We start from the raw sequence: 15,764 nt of genomic DNA on the forward strand, positions 1-15,764 counted from the left end.
ACATCCCATTAGATTTACAGTCAGTTCACAGACTCTCAGGAGAGTCGGTACGTGCAAGTTAACGGTTCCTCGGGCAGACAGGCGTGACGAGGACTGCCCCCGCGGGGTGCCACGCAGACAGGCGGCTGGGAGAGGCGCAAACTCGAGCCTCACGAATACAGATCCGAGGCCTCTGACAACCTACAGGGACTCTTCTGATTCTCTCCCGTGTCTTCACAGCTGCTGGCCCCATCAAGAACCACTATAGTTTTGCAGGGATTTTACTCTCCCTAGACTTGACCCCAGTGGTCTTGCCCCAGGTCCAGCTAAGGAGTGGGGGGTGTCTGTCTGCAGATTATGGTGGGCTCTCAACAATGACTCATGGGTAAGTCCCCAGAAGGGTCCAGAAAATGGATGAAGTTGTACACCCTATAGCTGGGTACTGAAGGGTTGCAACGTACACAGGAGAGGACCCGAAACCCTGGGGGCTGAAATATGCCAAAGAGCAGGCAGGTGGCCTGGGCATCCCAGGGAAGCCTCTCAGGGGGTCAAGCTGGCCAGAGGGGAGCAGCCCCAAGGTCAACTCATTAACTCGCATAGCAGCTCAGTGAGGGAGGAACCGCCCTCTTCCGCAGAGAGGGGAACCAGAGGCAGGGGAGCCCTGGGGGAAGGGGGGACACCTACTTGCAGGGCGGCCTGGCACTCTTCCACCAGGCCCTGGACCAGGTAGTACTTGGCTTCTGCCAGCAGCTCCTCAATCTCCCGACGGCTCTCGGGCAAGGGGACCGCCCCGTCGCGAAGGTAGTTGAGTATCGTACCGAAGTGCTTGCCACACCGGTCAATGAGGATCCAGCCTGTGGCGGGAGGAGGCAGGAGGGAGGGGTTTGTCAGCTGGGTGTGCCTTTCCTGGAAGGCCCTGAGGGAAATGGGGTGGCTCTTGGTTCCGTCCACCTCCCAGGGGAGAGCAGGACCACGGAGAGGGCAGCGGCCTCACCCGCCTGGCTCCCAGCAAAGGGCTGACAGAGGCCCTACCTGGCAGCACCGTCACGGCCTCCCAGCCCTGCTGGCTGCAGACACCGCACCCGGACTCACTGGTCTTGGGCTCTTCCAGGTGCAGGGCCCCTGCGTCCTAAAAGCATGTTTCTAAGTTGCCTCAAAAATCCCTTTGTCAAATGCATCCCAAGAGGGCCTAATGCCCCACATCTGGATAAAAATGGGGTCCCAACAACCACAACCCACAGGCAGTGGAAGGGCTTCTGGGGTGAAAATGTCCACTCTTTTTCAACAATAGTTTTTTCAGACTCCCACATAGCAGAGCCGTTTCTAAGGAAGCAGAAGGCTCACTGCCCACAGGCTGTGACATCTGGCTCTCCAGGGTGCCCCCCAGGCACTCACCAGCACCACCAGAAGAAATTTCATCCGTGACCCCACACAAGGCCTTTAGGGACCTGAAATAAGGTGGTGAGCAGACAGACCCTGCCCTCGAGTGGTTCAGTCTGACGTGGGGAGACGGCGCTGGCATTTACAAGATATGGAGATGGCTCCCAGCTGCTGACCGGAACCAGGCATGGTGCAAAACTGTGCCTTCGGGGTGGGGGCAGGACAAGGCAAGCCCTCCCGCTTATCAGCATCCTCTCCAATCTCCAATCCGGCACTGGCCTGCGGTGCCCGCTTCGCCTCCACTAGAAAGCCATGCTTCTCAGGATTCCTCGGCTAAAATGTACATGCTATTGGGAGGGAGAAAGCGGACTAGAGCCTGGGAAGAAGAGAAGGAGGTACCAGAAAGGGAAGTAAGACCAAGCATGTCTCGAGAGAAAATGTGAAGCCAGACAGATGGAGGGGTCCAGGCCTTCCCAACCCGTGGGATCACCCCAGGAAGGGGGGCCCCCCCAGTCTCCTGCTGCATGCTGCAGGGGAGAAAATGCCGGCACCCAGGGCAGTTAGGAGGTTTACACAGCAATCAGTCACACTCTGCCTCTGCTTGCTCTCAGTCTGGGGAAAGTGCCAGGTTTCCACTCCTAAGACCACTACGTCCTCCCCAAGTCCTCCTCAGACCCAGGCCCTGGATCAGCAGAGGTCAACGAAGGCCGAGAGCAGCCAAGGTACCTTTTCACATCTGGAGCAGCAAGTCGGCCCACCTGCCCCAAACCCAGCGCCACCAAGGGTGCGCGGGTGCTCTAGCGCACGAGTTGGCGGTGCCTATCACCATCACCAGGAATGCTGACAAGGCCATTTCCATGCTTCCCGAGCAACCACTCCTCAGCCCACAGTTCCCGGGCCTTTGGTTACAGGTTGGTCTCGTCCTCCAGATCCTTCCACAAGCTCTGGTTTCCTGAGCACAGTGAGAAGTTTATCCCCAGTCTCAGCAAATGCAAAGCAAAAGTGTGGCCCTGGATCCGAGGAAGGCTGAGCCCTTCACGGGGTGGCGAGTCCTGTCATCTTGACGGTGCCCGCTGATGCTACTGCTCCTTTCTCCAGTGAAGACAACACAGTACAGACTCAAGGTCTGTCCTGCAGCTCAGATCCTAAAGGGGCCTTAAGCAAACACGACCACTGAGTGTGTATGGGCGGGGCCAAACAGAGCACAGGCCCCGCCCCCAAAGGGAACTCCTCCCACTCCAGCCAAGAGTGGCCAGGCAGGAATGAAGTCCAGGGCTGAGAGCCCCCAAGACTCCAGGAGAAGCCAAAAATGCAGATTTCCCTGCAAAATCTCCTGAGTTTTCAGTAAACTGAAGAGCTGATTCACTGGAAAAGATCTTGATGCTGGGGAAGACTGAGGGCAAGAGCAGAAGGGGGCAGTAGAGGATGAGACGGTTAGATAACATCAGTGACTCAACGGACGTGAGTTAGAACAAACTCTGGGAGACACTGAAGGACAAGGAACCCGATATGCTGCAATCCCTGGGGTCTCAAAGAGTTTGGACATGACTTAGTGACTGAACAACAAAACTAGTTGTAAACCTGTCATTAACCCACCACAGGGCAGCCAAAACAGGGAAAGCAGGCCACCAGCTTACGACCTCTGTGTTACTGTGGATCAAGTGCCTGCCTTCCAATGAGCTGCCACGGTATGGTAAGACCGGATTACCTTCCCAAAAGTTCTTGATGAGAGAGGCTCAATCTCCTACATTTTCCACAGATAAAAAGAGAGGCTCAGAGAGATTCAGGGACATCCTCGAGTTGGGGAGGCAGCACTAAACCACAGAGAACAAGCAAGAAACTCGTGGGAAGACTCCTTTCATTGTACAGAACTGAGGAGCCACACAGAACCTTAGTCTTTGGGAGAAATGGCAACCAGTTCCACTCAGCTGCTCTGGGAAGAAAACGTCCTCCCCTGCCTTCACTGCATGGACGACTCGGCCGCTAAGAGCGAGGGCCCCTGAAATCAATTACCCGAGTGACACCCCAGAGTCTCCATAAACCAACAGGCGGACTGTGACACCGGGCTCCAGCTCAAGAATGCTGCCAGGAAATGCTTGTGGCGAAGGAATCATACTTTGGACAAATAAGGGCAAAAAAAAAGGAGAGCCAGGCGCGCTCTCCATGAGGTTTCAATTAGCGTTTTGACTTCAAAAATATTTTTGCTGCTTTCAGAGCAGGATTCGATCCCTTTGAAACGGTCAGCTCCGGTCCCTAGCATGTAGACAAGCTAAGAGAGGCCAAGCCAGGTCAGGATGACCTGGAGTCCCCCGGCCCCTTGGGCAGGGCTGGAAAGAAGGGTGAGGGGTGCAGACCCGGAGGCTCTCAGATGAATGGGCTGAGAGACGCACCCAGCGTGGGCCTCTGCTGGAAATGGAGCTCTGTGCTTGCCTGCTAGATGACGTCGGCATTTCACTTAACCTCTCGGTCCGGCAGTTTCCCATTCTAAAAATGGTGCCTCCCTGTGCTGGCACAAAGGCAAGAAAATGTACAGGAGGCACAGAGCACAATGCCAGGTCTATTGGCCACACTCAAATCAGGTGTTTGACGGTGAGCCCTGTATACAGGTCCTCGTGACTGGAGACGGCGTGTTCCAGCCCCAGGGACGGTGGTCTGCGTGGCTTCCGGGGAACCTGGGAGGAGGCTCTGCTTAGGGTCGGGGGCAGCAGACCACATACTTCCTCTCTCCTTCCCTCCCCCACCTCCTCCAGGAAGCTTTCACCGACCTCTCCTTTGCCATACTAAGGTAGATCTTTATGATCCCAAACTTGCCTAGGTACTTGAGTCCCCGTTCCAAACTCAAGAGTCTTGGAAGCGGCCTCCTTCCTGAATCGGGATCTCCAGGGCAGGGTTTCTCTGCCTCGGCACTCCTGACACTTTGTTTTTTTTTGGCTGCACTGGGCCTTCGTTGTACCACACAGGCTTTCTCTCTAGTTGTGGCCTGTGGGCTTCTCCTGTTGTGGCGTGGGCTTAGCTGCCCTGTGGCATGTGGGATCTTAGTTCCCTGATCAGGAAGAACCCCTGTCCCCAGCACTGGAAAGCAGATTCTTAACCCCTGGACCACCAAGCAAGTCCCTACTGACACTCTGTGCTGTGCTCAGTCGCATTTGGAGAAGGCAGTGGCACCCCACTCCAGTACTCTTGCCTGGGGAATCCCAGGGATGGCGGAGCTTGGTGGGCTGCCGTCTATGGGGTCGCACAGAGTCGGACACGACTGAAGCGACTTAGCAGCAGCAGCAGTCACATTTGCGTCCGACTTGGTGCAACCCTGTGGACCGTAGCCTTCCAGGCTCCTCTGTCCATGGGGTTTTCCAGGCAAGAAAACTAGAATGGGTTGCCATGCCCTCCTCCAGGGGCTCTTCTCAACCCACACGATATACAACTCAGGCAGAAGGGCGTGGAGTGCAAGAGAGTCTGCCACCCACCCAGGACCCCTCCCCAGAAGCCACCAGCTTCTCAGGCATCCTGTGGCGATTTCTACCAACACAATGCACACAGTTTGGGACCTTCAGGGCCCTTGTTCCTTAACCAGCAAGCCGTCCTGCTGGCTTTGCCCACCTGTTTGTGGCACACTTCATTGTCACCGACAGCATTCTCGCCTGAAGGCCAGGATGAAGCTGTGAGATGCAGAAAGTCTACCCTGTTTTGCAGATTTGGGGGTGTGTTCAGGCCATGGGTGGGGCTGTGCAGTGTCTCCCCAGGGGCCAACAGGATTGCTCTGCCAGCGCAGTGCTGGCTGGAGGACCAGACACCCAGCCTGACGTCACAGGCCTGAAAGGGCTTCAGTTCTAAGCCAGTGGTTGGGCCACAAGGCTGCCACCCCCAGCCGCCCTGGCCTGAGGCCTGAGCCTGCACAAAACCACACAGAGCAGACAGTAAGAGCTAGCCAGTTCTGCCTTCAGTAGCTTCCTCGTTTCCAGCTCTGTAGCTTTTGAAAAAGCCTCTCACCTCTCTGAGATGTGTGTGTGTGTCAGCTGCTCAGTCACGTCCGACTCTTTGCAACCCCATGGACTGTGCCCACCAGGCTCCTCTTGTCCATGGGATTCTCCAGGCAAGAACACTGGAGTGGGTTGCATGCCTTTCTCCAGGAGATCTTCCCGACCCAGGGATCAAATCCAGGTTTCTTGCACTGCAGACAGATTCTTTACCATCTGAGCCATCAGGGAATGAATTTCTCACTAATCAGTAACAACAGAAGCCACCCCTCAAAGGGTTAGGGTGAGACTTAAATGTAACAAAGCCCAGAAAAGGCCATACTGTGAGCTTTTCCTAATGGCTCGAAGGGGGCTGGAGCTCCCGTGAAGTGAAAACAGCTGTGGTATGGCATATCCAAGACCCCACTCCTTCCCTGGGGACGCTGGGCTTTCCAGGAAGCCCCAGGCAAGCACACAGTCCAGCAGCTGTTGAGAAGCCCACACAGGCCCGCTGCTTCCACTCCCGGGAGTCTCCCAGCTTGGGGTGGGAAAGCCCATGGACTGCGTCTCCTCTGTGACATGGCATCAGGCCACCAAAGGCGGGGACCTTCAGGGAGACGAAGCTCCGACTTTGCTTCTGAAACAACTTGGGCACTTTTCCTGAGCCCTGCCAGGGACTGGGCAGGGCGGAAGAAAAGCCACAACGATCCTGGGCTCTCAGATAAGGTCTGTTTCCTTCAGCAGCTGGGGCACTATTGTCTTGATTTCCACAAACACTCCTGCGATGCTGGGTGTGGCCCAGCAGAGGGGACCCTCCCACTCATAAGAAGCTCTGCGTTTTCTGGGTGCGGCGTGGAGGCAGCTCTGGGGCTCCGGCCTCACTCGCCTGCTCCTGCTGGGCCAGAAACCCAAGGTCACTGGGAGCCCGGGGAAGCCGGACGTCGGGCCCGGCAGACTGGCTTCTCCAGGACACAGGGAGACGTGCCCACTGGCTGACAGCCCAAGGATGCGCTCTCTTAGGATCTGAGAACATGATGTGCAAACTGGGCCCAGGGCCCCCAATCCCACCCCCAGGGTCAAAACTCGCCCCTCTCCCAGGCACTACCATCCCAAGAGAGGCAGGGGCGTCAGCACAGAGGCTAGCCTCGGAAACAGGGAAATTAAGGTCAAGCCAGGCTGTGGCCTGGTCTCAAGCCAGCTCAGGCCAAGCAACGAAGGACGGGGCCATCTTTCAACCACATGCCACCTTCCCCCGTAAACCTGGTCAGAGGAGGATGCTCCCTCTTGCAAGGTTCTGAGCGTTCCCGTGGGTGGAAAGTGGGACCACTGTAAGCAATTCTTCATCTTGTATTAACAGGACTTTCCACGAAAACAAAAAAAAAACACACACCGAATGCACACATACTGAACACTTTCTATGGACCAACGGCCCCAGGGAGTGGGTGTCACTGTGCCCATTTACCAGATGGGGAAATGAGATGTCAACAGGTTAAACAACTTGAGGAGGGTCACCAGACACGAGAATAGGGAGCTGCGACTCCAATTCAGGTCTTTGAGTCCTTGACAGGACCCATCCTAGGAGGACAAGGGTCCTCAGCGACGCTCCTGCCTGAGTCACACCTGAGTCTCACTCTGAGATCACAGGATCATCACGGAGAGAATGGGAAGGGAGCCAACCAGGGGAGCCAGTCCAGTGTCCGCTGCACAGACCTGAGGCCTGGGGGCGGCAAGCAAGCCAACAGCTAAGTTGAGACTATGAACCCACCCTCTTCCCCCCAGGCCAACTCAGTCATCTTCAGGTCGCAGTGTAGGTGTCAACTCCTCAGGGAAGCCCTCCTTGACCACACCCCGAATAGACTAGACGTGGTCTCCATTACGCACACTCAAGGCTCCCTCCACGTCCGGTAACACTGAGCACAACAGGAAACCCGAGCAGGTTTCACGTTGCTTTTCTGAACTGGAAGGAAGCCCTCGACCAGAAGCACAGCCCCAGCCCGGGATGCTGGGCTTACCTTCACTGTCCGTGAGCACCTCCATGCGCCCGCTGAACATGGCCTTCAGCATGGTGTCCTGCTTGGTCAGCGTCTGCATGGTGGTGTAGTACAGGGCTCCGCCCACGTTCAGCTTCACATACTTGGAGCTGGGGCTCGTGCCCTTGAAGGAAGTGGTGCGGGTCGCAGCCGCTGGCACCGCTGAGCTCACCACACTTTCTCCTGACATCTCTTCCTGCCCGGGGACAAGACTCAGGGTCAGCAGGGTCAGGGCACCAGGCCTGATTTCCTTTCCTCAACCAGTGGGCTGTGGCTGGCTTCCAGATGAGTCCTACTTAGTCCCAGTGTGTCCTGCACTGAGAACAAAGTTCACTCCCGGTCTTGACAGCTCAGGAAGAGTTCAGAGGAAAACCTGGATTTCTGGCTTCTCTTAAAATCAGAGGCCAGGCCTTCCCTGGTGGCTCAGGGGTAAAGAATCTGCCTGCCAATGCAGGAGACGCAGGTTTGATCCCTGGGCCAGGAGGATCCCACTTGCCGTGGAGCAACTCAGCCTGGGAGCGGCAATGATTGAGCCCACATGCCTAGAGCCGGTGCTCTGCAACGAGAAGCCACCGCAGCGAGAAGGCCGCTCACCGCAGCCAGAGTAGGCCCTGCTTGCCACAACCAGAGAAAAGCCTGCACAGCAACAAAGACCCAGTGTAACCACAACAACAAACAAAATCAAGAGATCAATTAGACCAGCAGGGGAACGCGGGGTGTGAGCTGGGATGCTGGTTGCCCTGTGGGCAGGCGTATGCAATCCCCAACTGGCCCCAAACTCCACCAGACAGCTGGGCTCACACACCGGTGTCACCTGTTGACCCTGCAGATTTGAGTTTACCACCGAGTCCTGCATTACAAGGAGTTCCTTTGTGCCTACTGCTGATATAACTAAATGGACACCCTGACTGTATCCTAAAGCACTACCTGGGTCTCTGTCCCCTTGTTGCCACTCACCATGCAACAGCTGAAAGTGACACCTTTCAGCTGAAGTACCCACAAAACAAACTTTTAAGAAATTGAGTGTGATCTCAACTACCATTCCCCTCCAGGGAAAAAGTGTTTCCAAGGACTCAATGAAAGACATAAAGATGCCGTGAAGCCAGTTACTGCAAAATTAGAGACTTCCTGCACTAGCGCTGCCCCAGACAGCAAGATCCACCGAGTCTCTCTAAGAGCCCTGCTGGCGACCGTGCACATCTCAAGTCTAGAAATGGATGCCGCATCTGATTTAAGCAGACAGACGAAAGGAGACTGGAATCTGGCACGCGTGTACTCCAAACTTTTTATAAAATTTAATTTTATTTGTATTGAATTACAGTTGATTTACAATGCTGTGCCAATCTCTGCGGCACAGCACTGACTTGGTTATACATACACAGACATTTTTTAATATTCTTTTCATTACGGTTCCCTGTGCTCTACAGTAAGACCATGTTGCTTATCCAGCCTCTACGTAATAGTCAGGTGGGCCTTAGGAAGCATCACTACGAACAGAGCTTGTGGAGGCGATGGAATTCCAGCTGAGCTATTTCAAATCCTAAAAGAAGATATTGTGAAAGTGCTGCACTCAATATGCCAGCAAATTTGGAGAAGTCAGCAGGGGCGACGGGACTGGAAAAGGTCAGTTTTCGTTCCAATCCCAAAGAAAGGCAATGCCAAAGAATTCTCAAACCACCGCACAATTGCACTCATCTCACACGCTAGTAAGTAATGCTCAAAATTCTCCAAGCCAGGATTTAACAGTATGTGAACCGAGAACTTCCAGATGTTCAAGCTGGATTTAGAAAAGGCAGAGGAACCAGAGATCAAATTGCCAACATCCGCTGGCAGGAGAATTCCAGAAAAACATCTACTTCTGCCTCACTGACTATGCTAAAAACTGTGACTGTGTGGATCACAACAAACTGGGGAAAATTCTTGAAGAGATGGGAATACCAGAACACCTTACCTGCCTCCTGAGAAATCTTGTATGCAGGTCAAGAAGCTACAGTTAGAACCAGACATCGAACAACTGGTTCCAAACCAGGAAAGGAGTACGTCAAGCCTGTATATTGTCACCCTGCTTATTTAACTTATATGCAGAGTACATCATGCAAAATGCTGGGCTGGATGAAGCACAAGCTGGATTTAAGATTGCCGGGAGAAATATCAATAACCTCAGATATGCAGGTGACACCACCCTTATGGCAGGAAGTGAAGAGAATTAAACAGCCTCTTGATGAAAGTGAACTGCTTATTGCCAAATTCAGACTTAAATTGAAGAAAGTAGGGAAAACCACTAGTCCATTCAGGTATGACCTAGATCAAATCCCTTATGAGTATACAGTGGAAGTGACAAATAGATTTAAGGGACTAGACCTGATAGACAGAGTGCCTGATGAACTATGGACAGAGGTTCGTGACATTGTACAGGAGACAGGGATCAAGAAAATCCCCATGGAAAAGAAATGCAAAAAAGCAAAACGGCTGTCTGAGGAGGCCTTACAGATAGCTGGGAAGAGAAGAGAAGCTAAAAGCAAAGGAGAAAAGGAAAGATATTCCCATCTGAATGCAGAGTTCCAAAGAATAGCAAGGAGAGATAAGAAAGCCTTCCTCAGCGATCAATGCAAAGAAATGGAGGAAAACGACAGATTGGGAAAGACTAGAGATCTCTTCAAGAAAATTAGAGATACCAAAGGAACAATTTCATGCAAAGATAGGCTCGATAAAGGACAGAAATGGTATGGACCTAACAGAAGCAGAAGATATTAAGAAGAGGTGGCAAGAATACACAGAAGAACTGTACAAAAAAGATCTTCACGACCCAGATAATCACGATGGTGTGATCACTCACCAAGAGCCAGACATCCTGGAATGTGAAGTCAAGTGGGCCTTAGAAAGCATCACTACGAACAAAGCTAGTGGAGGTGATGGAATTCCAGTTGAGCTATTTCAAATCCTCAAAGGTGATGCTGTGAAAGTGCTGCACTCAATATGTCAGCAAATTTGGAATACTCAGCAGTGGCCACAGGACTGGAAAAGGTCAGTTTTCATTCCAATCCCAAAGAAAGGCAATGCCAAAGAATGCTCAAACTACCGCACAATTGCACTCATCTCACATGCTAGTAAAGTAATGCTCAAAATTCTTCAAGCCAGGCTTCAGCAATACGTGAACCATGAACTTCCAGATGTTCAAGCTGGCTTTAGAAAAGGCAGAGGAACCAGAGATCAAATTGCCAATATCCGTTGGATCATCGAAAAAGCAAGAGTTCCAGAAAAACATCTATTTCTGCTTTACTGACTATGCCAAAGCCTTTGACTGTGTGGATCACAATAAACTGTGGAAAATTCTGAAAGAGATGGGAATACCAGACCATCTGACCTGTCTCTTGAGAAACCTGTATGCAGGTCAGGAAGCAACAGTTAGAACTGGACATGGAACAACAGACTGGTTCCAAATAGGAAAAAGAGTACGTCAAGGCTGTATATTGTCACCCTGCTTATTTAACCTATATGCAGAGTACATCATGAGAAACGCTGGGCTGGAAGAAACACAAGCTGGAATCAAGATTGCCGGGAGAAATATCAATAACCTCAGATATGTGGATGACACCACCCTTATGGCAGAAAGTGAAGAAGAACTAAAGAGCCTCTTGATGAAGGTGAAAGAGGAGAGTGAAAAAGTTGGCTTAAAGCTCAATGTTCAGAAAACTAAGATCATGGCATCTGGTCCCATCACTTCATGGGAAATAGATGGGGAAACAGTGGAAACAGTGTCAGACTTTATTTTTTTGGGCTCCAAAATCACTGCTGATGGTGATTGCAGCCATGAAATTAAAAGACGTTTACTCCTTGGAAGGAAGGTTATGGCCAACCTAGATAGCATATTTAAAAGCACAGACATTACTTTGCCAACAAAAGTACGTCTGGTCAAGGCTATGGTTTTTCCGGTGGTCATGTATGGATGTGAGAGTTGGACGGTGAAGAAAGCTGAGCGCCGAAGAATTGATGCTTTTGAACTGTGGTGTTGGAGAAGACTCTTGAGACTCCCTTGGACTGCAAGGAGATCCAATCAATCCATCCTAAAAGAGGTCAATCCTGGGTGTTCATTGGAAGGTCTGATGTTGAGGCTGAAACTCCAATACTTTGGCCACCTCATGCGAAGGGTTGACTCATTGGAAAAGACCCTAATGCTGGGTAGAATTGGGGGCGGGAGGAGAAGGGGGCGACAGAGGATGAGATGGTTGGATGGCATCACCGACTCGAGGGACATGGGTTTGGGTAGACTCCGGGAGTTGGTGATGGACAGAGAGGCCTGGCGTGCTACAGTTCATGGGGTCGCAAAGAGTAGGACGCGACTGAGCGACTGAACTGAACTGAACTGATGAAAGTGAGAGAGGAGAGGCAAAAAAGCTGGCTTAAAACTCAACATTCAAAAAACGAAGATCGTGGCATCCGGTCCCATCACTTCATGGTAAACAGATAGGGAAACAATGGAAACCTTGACAGACTTTATTTTCTTGGGCTCCAAAATCACTGCAGATGGTGACTGCAGCCACGAAATTAAAAGATGTTTGCTGCTTGGAAAGAAAAGCTATGACAAACCCAGACAGCATATTAAAAAGCAGAGACATTAGTTTGCCAACAAAGGTCCATATAGTCAAGGCCACAGTTAGAGCTGAATGCCGAAGAATTGATGCTTTTGAACTGTGGTGCTGGAGAAGACTCTTGAGAGTCCCTTGGACTGCAAGGAGATCCAACCAGTCTATCCTAAAGGAGATCAGTCCTGAATATTCACTGGAAAGACTGATACTAAAACTCCAATACTTAGGCCACCTGATGCGAAGAGCTGACTCACTGGAAAAGACCCTGATGCTGAGAAAGACTAAAGGAAGGAGGAGAAGGCGATGACAGAGGATGAGATGGCTGGATGGCATCACTGACTCGATGGACGTGAGTTTGAGCAAACTCTGGGAGTTGGTGATGGACAGGGAAGCCTGGAGTGCTGCAGTCGATGGGGTCACAAAGAGTCGGACACAACTGAGCGACTGAACTGATGTAATAGTTTACATCAGCTAATCCCAAACTCCCAGTAGAAAACTTTCTTGGATAGGCAAAATTCTACAGAATTTTGGAGAAGTGTCCGAGAGTGGCTGAGTCTTTACTGAACCTGGAGTACGGCGCTGAGAAGGCAGCCCCTGACGGCCAGCAGCTGCCTGGCATGCACGCTGAGGCTCTGGGGTGCCTGCAGCCCATCACCAGCAGACAAGGCCACTTGGTGGCAGACGGATCAAGATCCAAGCAAGGCCTCTCTGTGATTATGTCTGAACACAGACAAAGACACTGTCCCCCCAAAATGACCAATAGGAGCCACGGCTGCTTTTTTCCCAATTAGAGCCCAAGCCCCATTCCATCCTTCCCACCTTGAAGGGAGGAATTAGTGAGACCCAATCACAGAGTTAGCCCTATTTCCTGACAGCATTCAATACAAAGTGAAGCCCCACTTCCCTGATTTCTCCCCAAAATCAACCACCGCAAGCCAGAATCTCCTGAGCCGCCTCACAGTTCTCCCTCAATGTATCAAGGAAACAAACTCAACTTTGACTACAAACATGCTCCTGGTTTTGGCTGGAGGGCATAAAACTATACTCTGATACTGCAAAAGGATTTTTTAAAAATAATTCTTTATTCCTTTCTTTTTCAGGCTTCTCACAATGAACATGTATTACATTGATAACTGATAAAAACAAACAAACAAAAAGTGTCTTTTTTCTGCTGCAATACCTGGCATATGGGATCTCTAACCAGGGATCGAACCCATGTCCCTGCAGTGGAAGTGTGGACTCTTAACCACTGGACCACCAGGGAATCCCACAAATACTTTTTAAATGGGCTAAGGGACTAACTGATGGCAACCTGCCATCCATCGGTGATAGTAGAGACAATGGCCAATTTGCTCAACCTCCATCCCCTCAAGAGTGCCCCGGGGAACTGGGGTCAGGGCCTGCAGCAGGACACAGATGAAGAACAGCCTCCTGAAGAGAAAAGTGTTTTCTCAAGAAACTGATCCTGCTCCATCAGGCAAAAAAGTCACAAGGAGTTAAGGTTTGAAAAGCGCAGGCTGAGCTCACCTGGGGTTTCTGTGGCCTGATGCCAAACACAAAAGACAGAGGCCAAGAGGAAGCAGGGCCCTCACCTTCCAGCTTCCTTTCAATTGAAATTCGATCCCTGGTTAGAGATCCCACATTGACAGGTGTTGCAGCAGAAAAAAGACACTTTTGTTTATTTATCAGTTATCAACATAATACATGTTCATTGTGGGAAGGCTGAAAAAGAGAGGAATAAAGAATATTTTAAAAAAATCTTTGGCAGTATCAGAGTATAGTTTTACACCCTCCAGCCAAAACCAGTTGGTGACAGCAACAGTTATCACCAACCACTTTCCCCAGAAAGACACATCATCCATGGGATGACAGAAACAGCTTACGGGAATAAGGAATTTTGGAAAACTTTGAAGACTTGGAGCAGGGGGTTAAAAAGCTTCTAGTTAGGGGCTTCCGGTTCAAGATGGCAGAGAAGGATGTGTGGTCATCTCCTCCTGCAAGAGCACCAAAATTGCTACTAGGTGTCGAACAATCATCCACAGGGGAACTGGAACTCACCAAAATAAGATACCCCACAGACAAAGAAGAAGCCGCAGCAAAGCGGTAGGAGGGGCGCAATCACGAAAAAGTCAAATCCTACAGCCGCTGGGTGGGTGACCCACAGACTAGAGAACAGTAATACCAAGAAGTTCTCGCACTGCTGTGAAGGTTCTGAACCCCAAGTCAGGCTTCTCAGCCTGGGGAGGCGACAAAGGGACTGGGAATCCCCAGGGAATCTGACCGTGAAGGCCAGCAGCATTTGATTACAGGACGCCCACAGGACTGGGGCAAACAGACTCCAGTCTTGAAGGGCACGAACGAAACCTTGCCCACACCAGGCCCCGAGGGGAGGAGTGGTGAGCCCACAGCAGACTGGACCAGACTGCCTGCTAGGGGTGGAGGGCCTCCTGTGGAGCGTGGGTCAGCAGGGGCTCACCACAGGGACGGGCACTGGCAGCAGCGGTCCAGGAGTCCCCCTTGGCATAAACCCTCTCAGAGTTCATCGCTAACTCTACCACAGGGCCCAGGGCTGGGTCGTCTTAGGCCAGACAACTACCAGGGAGGCAGTGCAACCCCACCCATCAGCAGACAATTGGATTAAAGCTTTACTGAGCAAGACCCAGTTTTTCCTACCTCCAGCCTCTCCCATCAGGAAGCTTACACAAGCCGCAGCCTCCTCCGTCAGAGGGTGGACAGAAGCAGCAAGAAGAACCAAGTCCCACAGCAAATAAAACAAAAACCACACTAATCAGCATGAAAAAGCAGCAAGTTATGTCCCAGATGAAGGGACAAGATAAAACCCCAGAAAAACAACTAAGTGGAGATAGGCAATTTTCCAGAAAAAGAATTCAGAATAATGATAGTGAAGATGATTCAGGATCTCGGAAAAAGAATGCAGGCAAAGACTGAGAAGATGCAAGAAATGTTTACCAAAGACCTAGAAGAACAAAAGGACAAAAACGAATAATACAGTAGAAGGAATCAATAGTGGAAAAACTGAGGCAGAAGAACACATAAATGACATGGAGGACAGAATGGTGGCAATCACAGAACAGAATACAGAAAAAAGAAATGAAGACAGCCTAAGAGACCTCTGGGACAACATTAACCTCACCAACATTCGCATTACAGGGTCCCAGAAGGTTCTAGAAGGGAGAGAGAAAGGACCGAGAAAATATTTGAAGAGATATGAGCTGAAAACTTCCCGAACATGGGAAAGGAAATAGTCAGCCAAGTCCAGGAAGTACAGAGAGTCCCAGGCAGTATAAACCCAAGGAGGGACACACAGAGACACAGTAATCAAACTGACAAAAATTGAAGACAGAGATAAAATACTAAAAGCAACAAGGGAAAAACTACAAATAACATACAAGGGAACTCCCATTAGGCTATCAGCTGATTTCTCAGCAGAAACAAACCAGAAGAGAATGGCATGATGTATTTAAAGTGATGAAAAGGAAGAACCTACAACCAAGAATACGCCACCCAGCAAGACTTTCCTTCAGATTTGATGGAGAAACCAAAAGCTTTCCAGACAAGCAAAAGTTAAAGAGAATTCAGCACCACCAAACCACCTTTACAACAAATGCTAAAGGAACAAGGGAAGGAAACAAGGGAAGGAAAAGACCTACAGAAAATAAACCCAAAACAATTAAGAATATAGTAATAGGATCATACATATTGATAATTACCTTAAATGTAAATGGATTAAATACACCAACCAAAAGACATAGACTGGCTGAGGAGATGAAAACATGTGCAAATATGCATTTCCACTTATCACATTACTCTGCTTG

At 50.8% G+C, this 15,764-nt stretch overlaps 1 protein-coding gene across 46 annotated transcripts in view; it reads right to left on the minus strand.

The window, feature by feature from the left end:
• KCTD10 (potassium channel tetramerization domain containing 10) overlaps nucleotides 1-15,764 on the minus strand; it is a 62,801-nt gene that overhangs the window by 38,049 nt on the left and 8,988 nt on the right. For 42 of the 46 annotated variants that reach the window (XR_014069929.1, XR_014069930.1, XR_014069926.1 and 39 more), the window contains 2 exons: nucleotides 7,325-7,538; nucleotides 664-833 (listed from right to left, as the gene is read on the minus strand). Coding sequence is in view for 40 of the 46 variants with exons in the window: in XM_081546060.1 (XP_081402186.1) it covers nucleotides 664-833; nucleotides 7,325-7,538 (384 nt within the window). In the remaining 6 variants the exon portion in view is untranslated. Of the gene's footprint in view, nucleotides 1-663; nucleotides 834-7,324; nucleotides 7,539-13,455; nucleotides 13,651-15,764 lie in introns of all 46 variants that reach the window. The other 4 variants (XM_081546093.1, XM_081546080.1, XM_081546087.1 and 1 more) reach the window with 1 other exon arrangement.

The sequence above is a fragment of the Giraffa tippelskirchi genome, chromosome 11, assembly GCF_054371585.1.
Source record: "Giraffa tippelskirchi isolate mGirTip1 chromosome 11, T2T-mGirTip1v1.2.pri, whole genome shotgun sequence".
In the NCBI taxonomy this organism is placed as follows: Eukaryota; Metazoa; Chordata; class Mammalia; order Artiodactyla; family Giraffidae; genus Giraffa; species Giraffa tippelskirchi.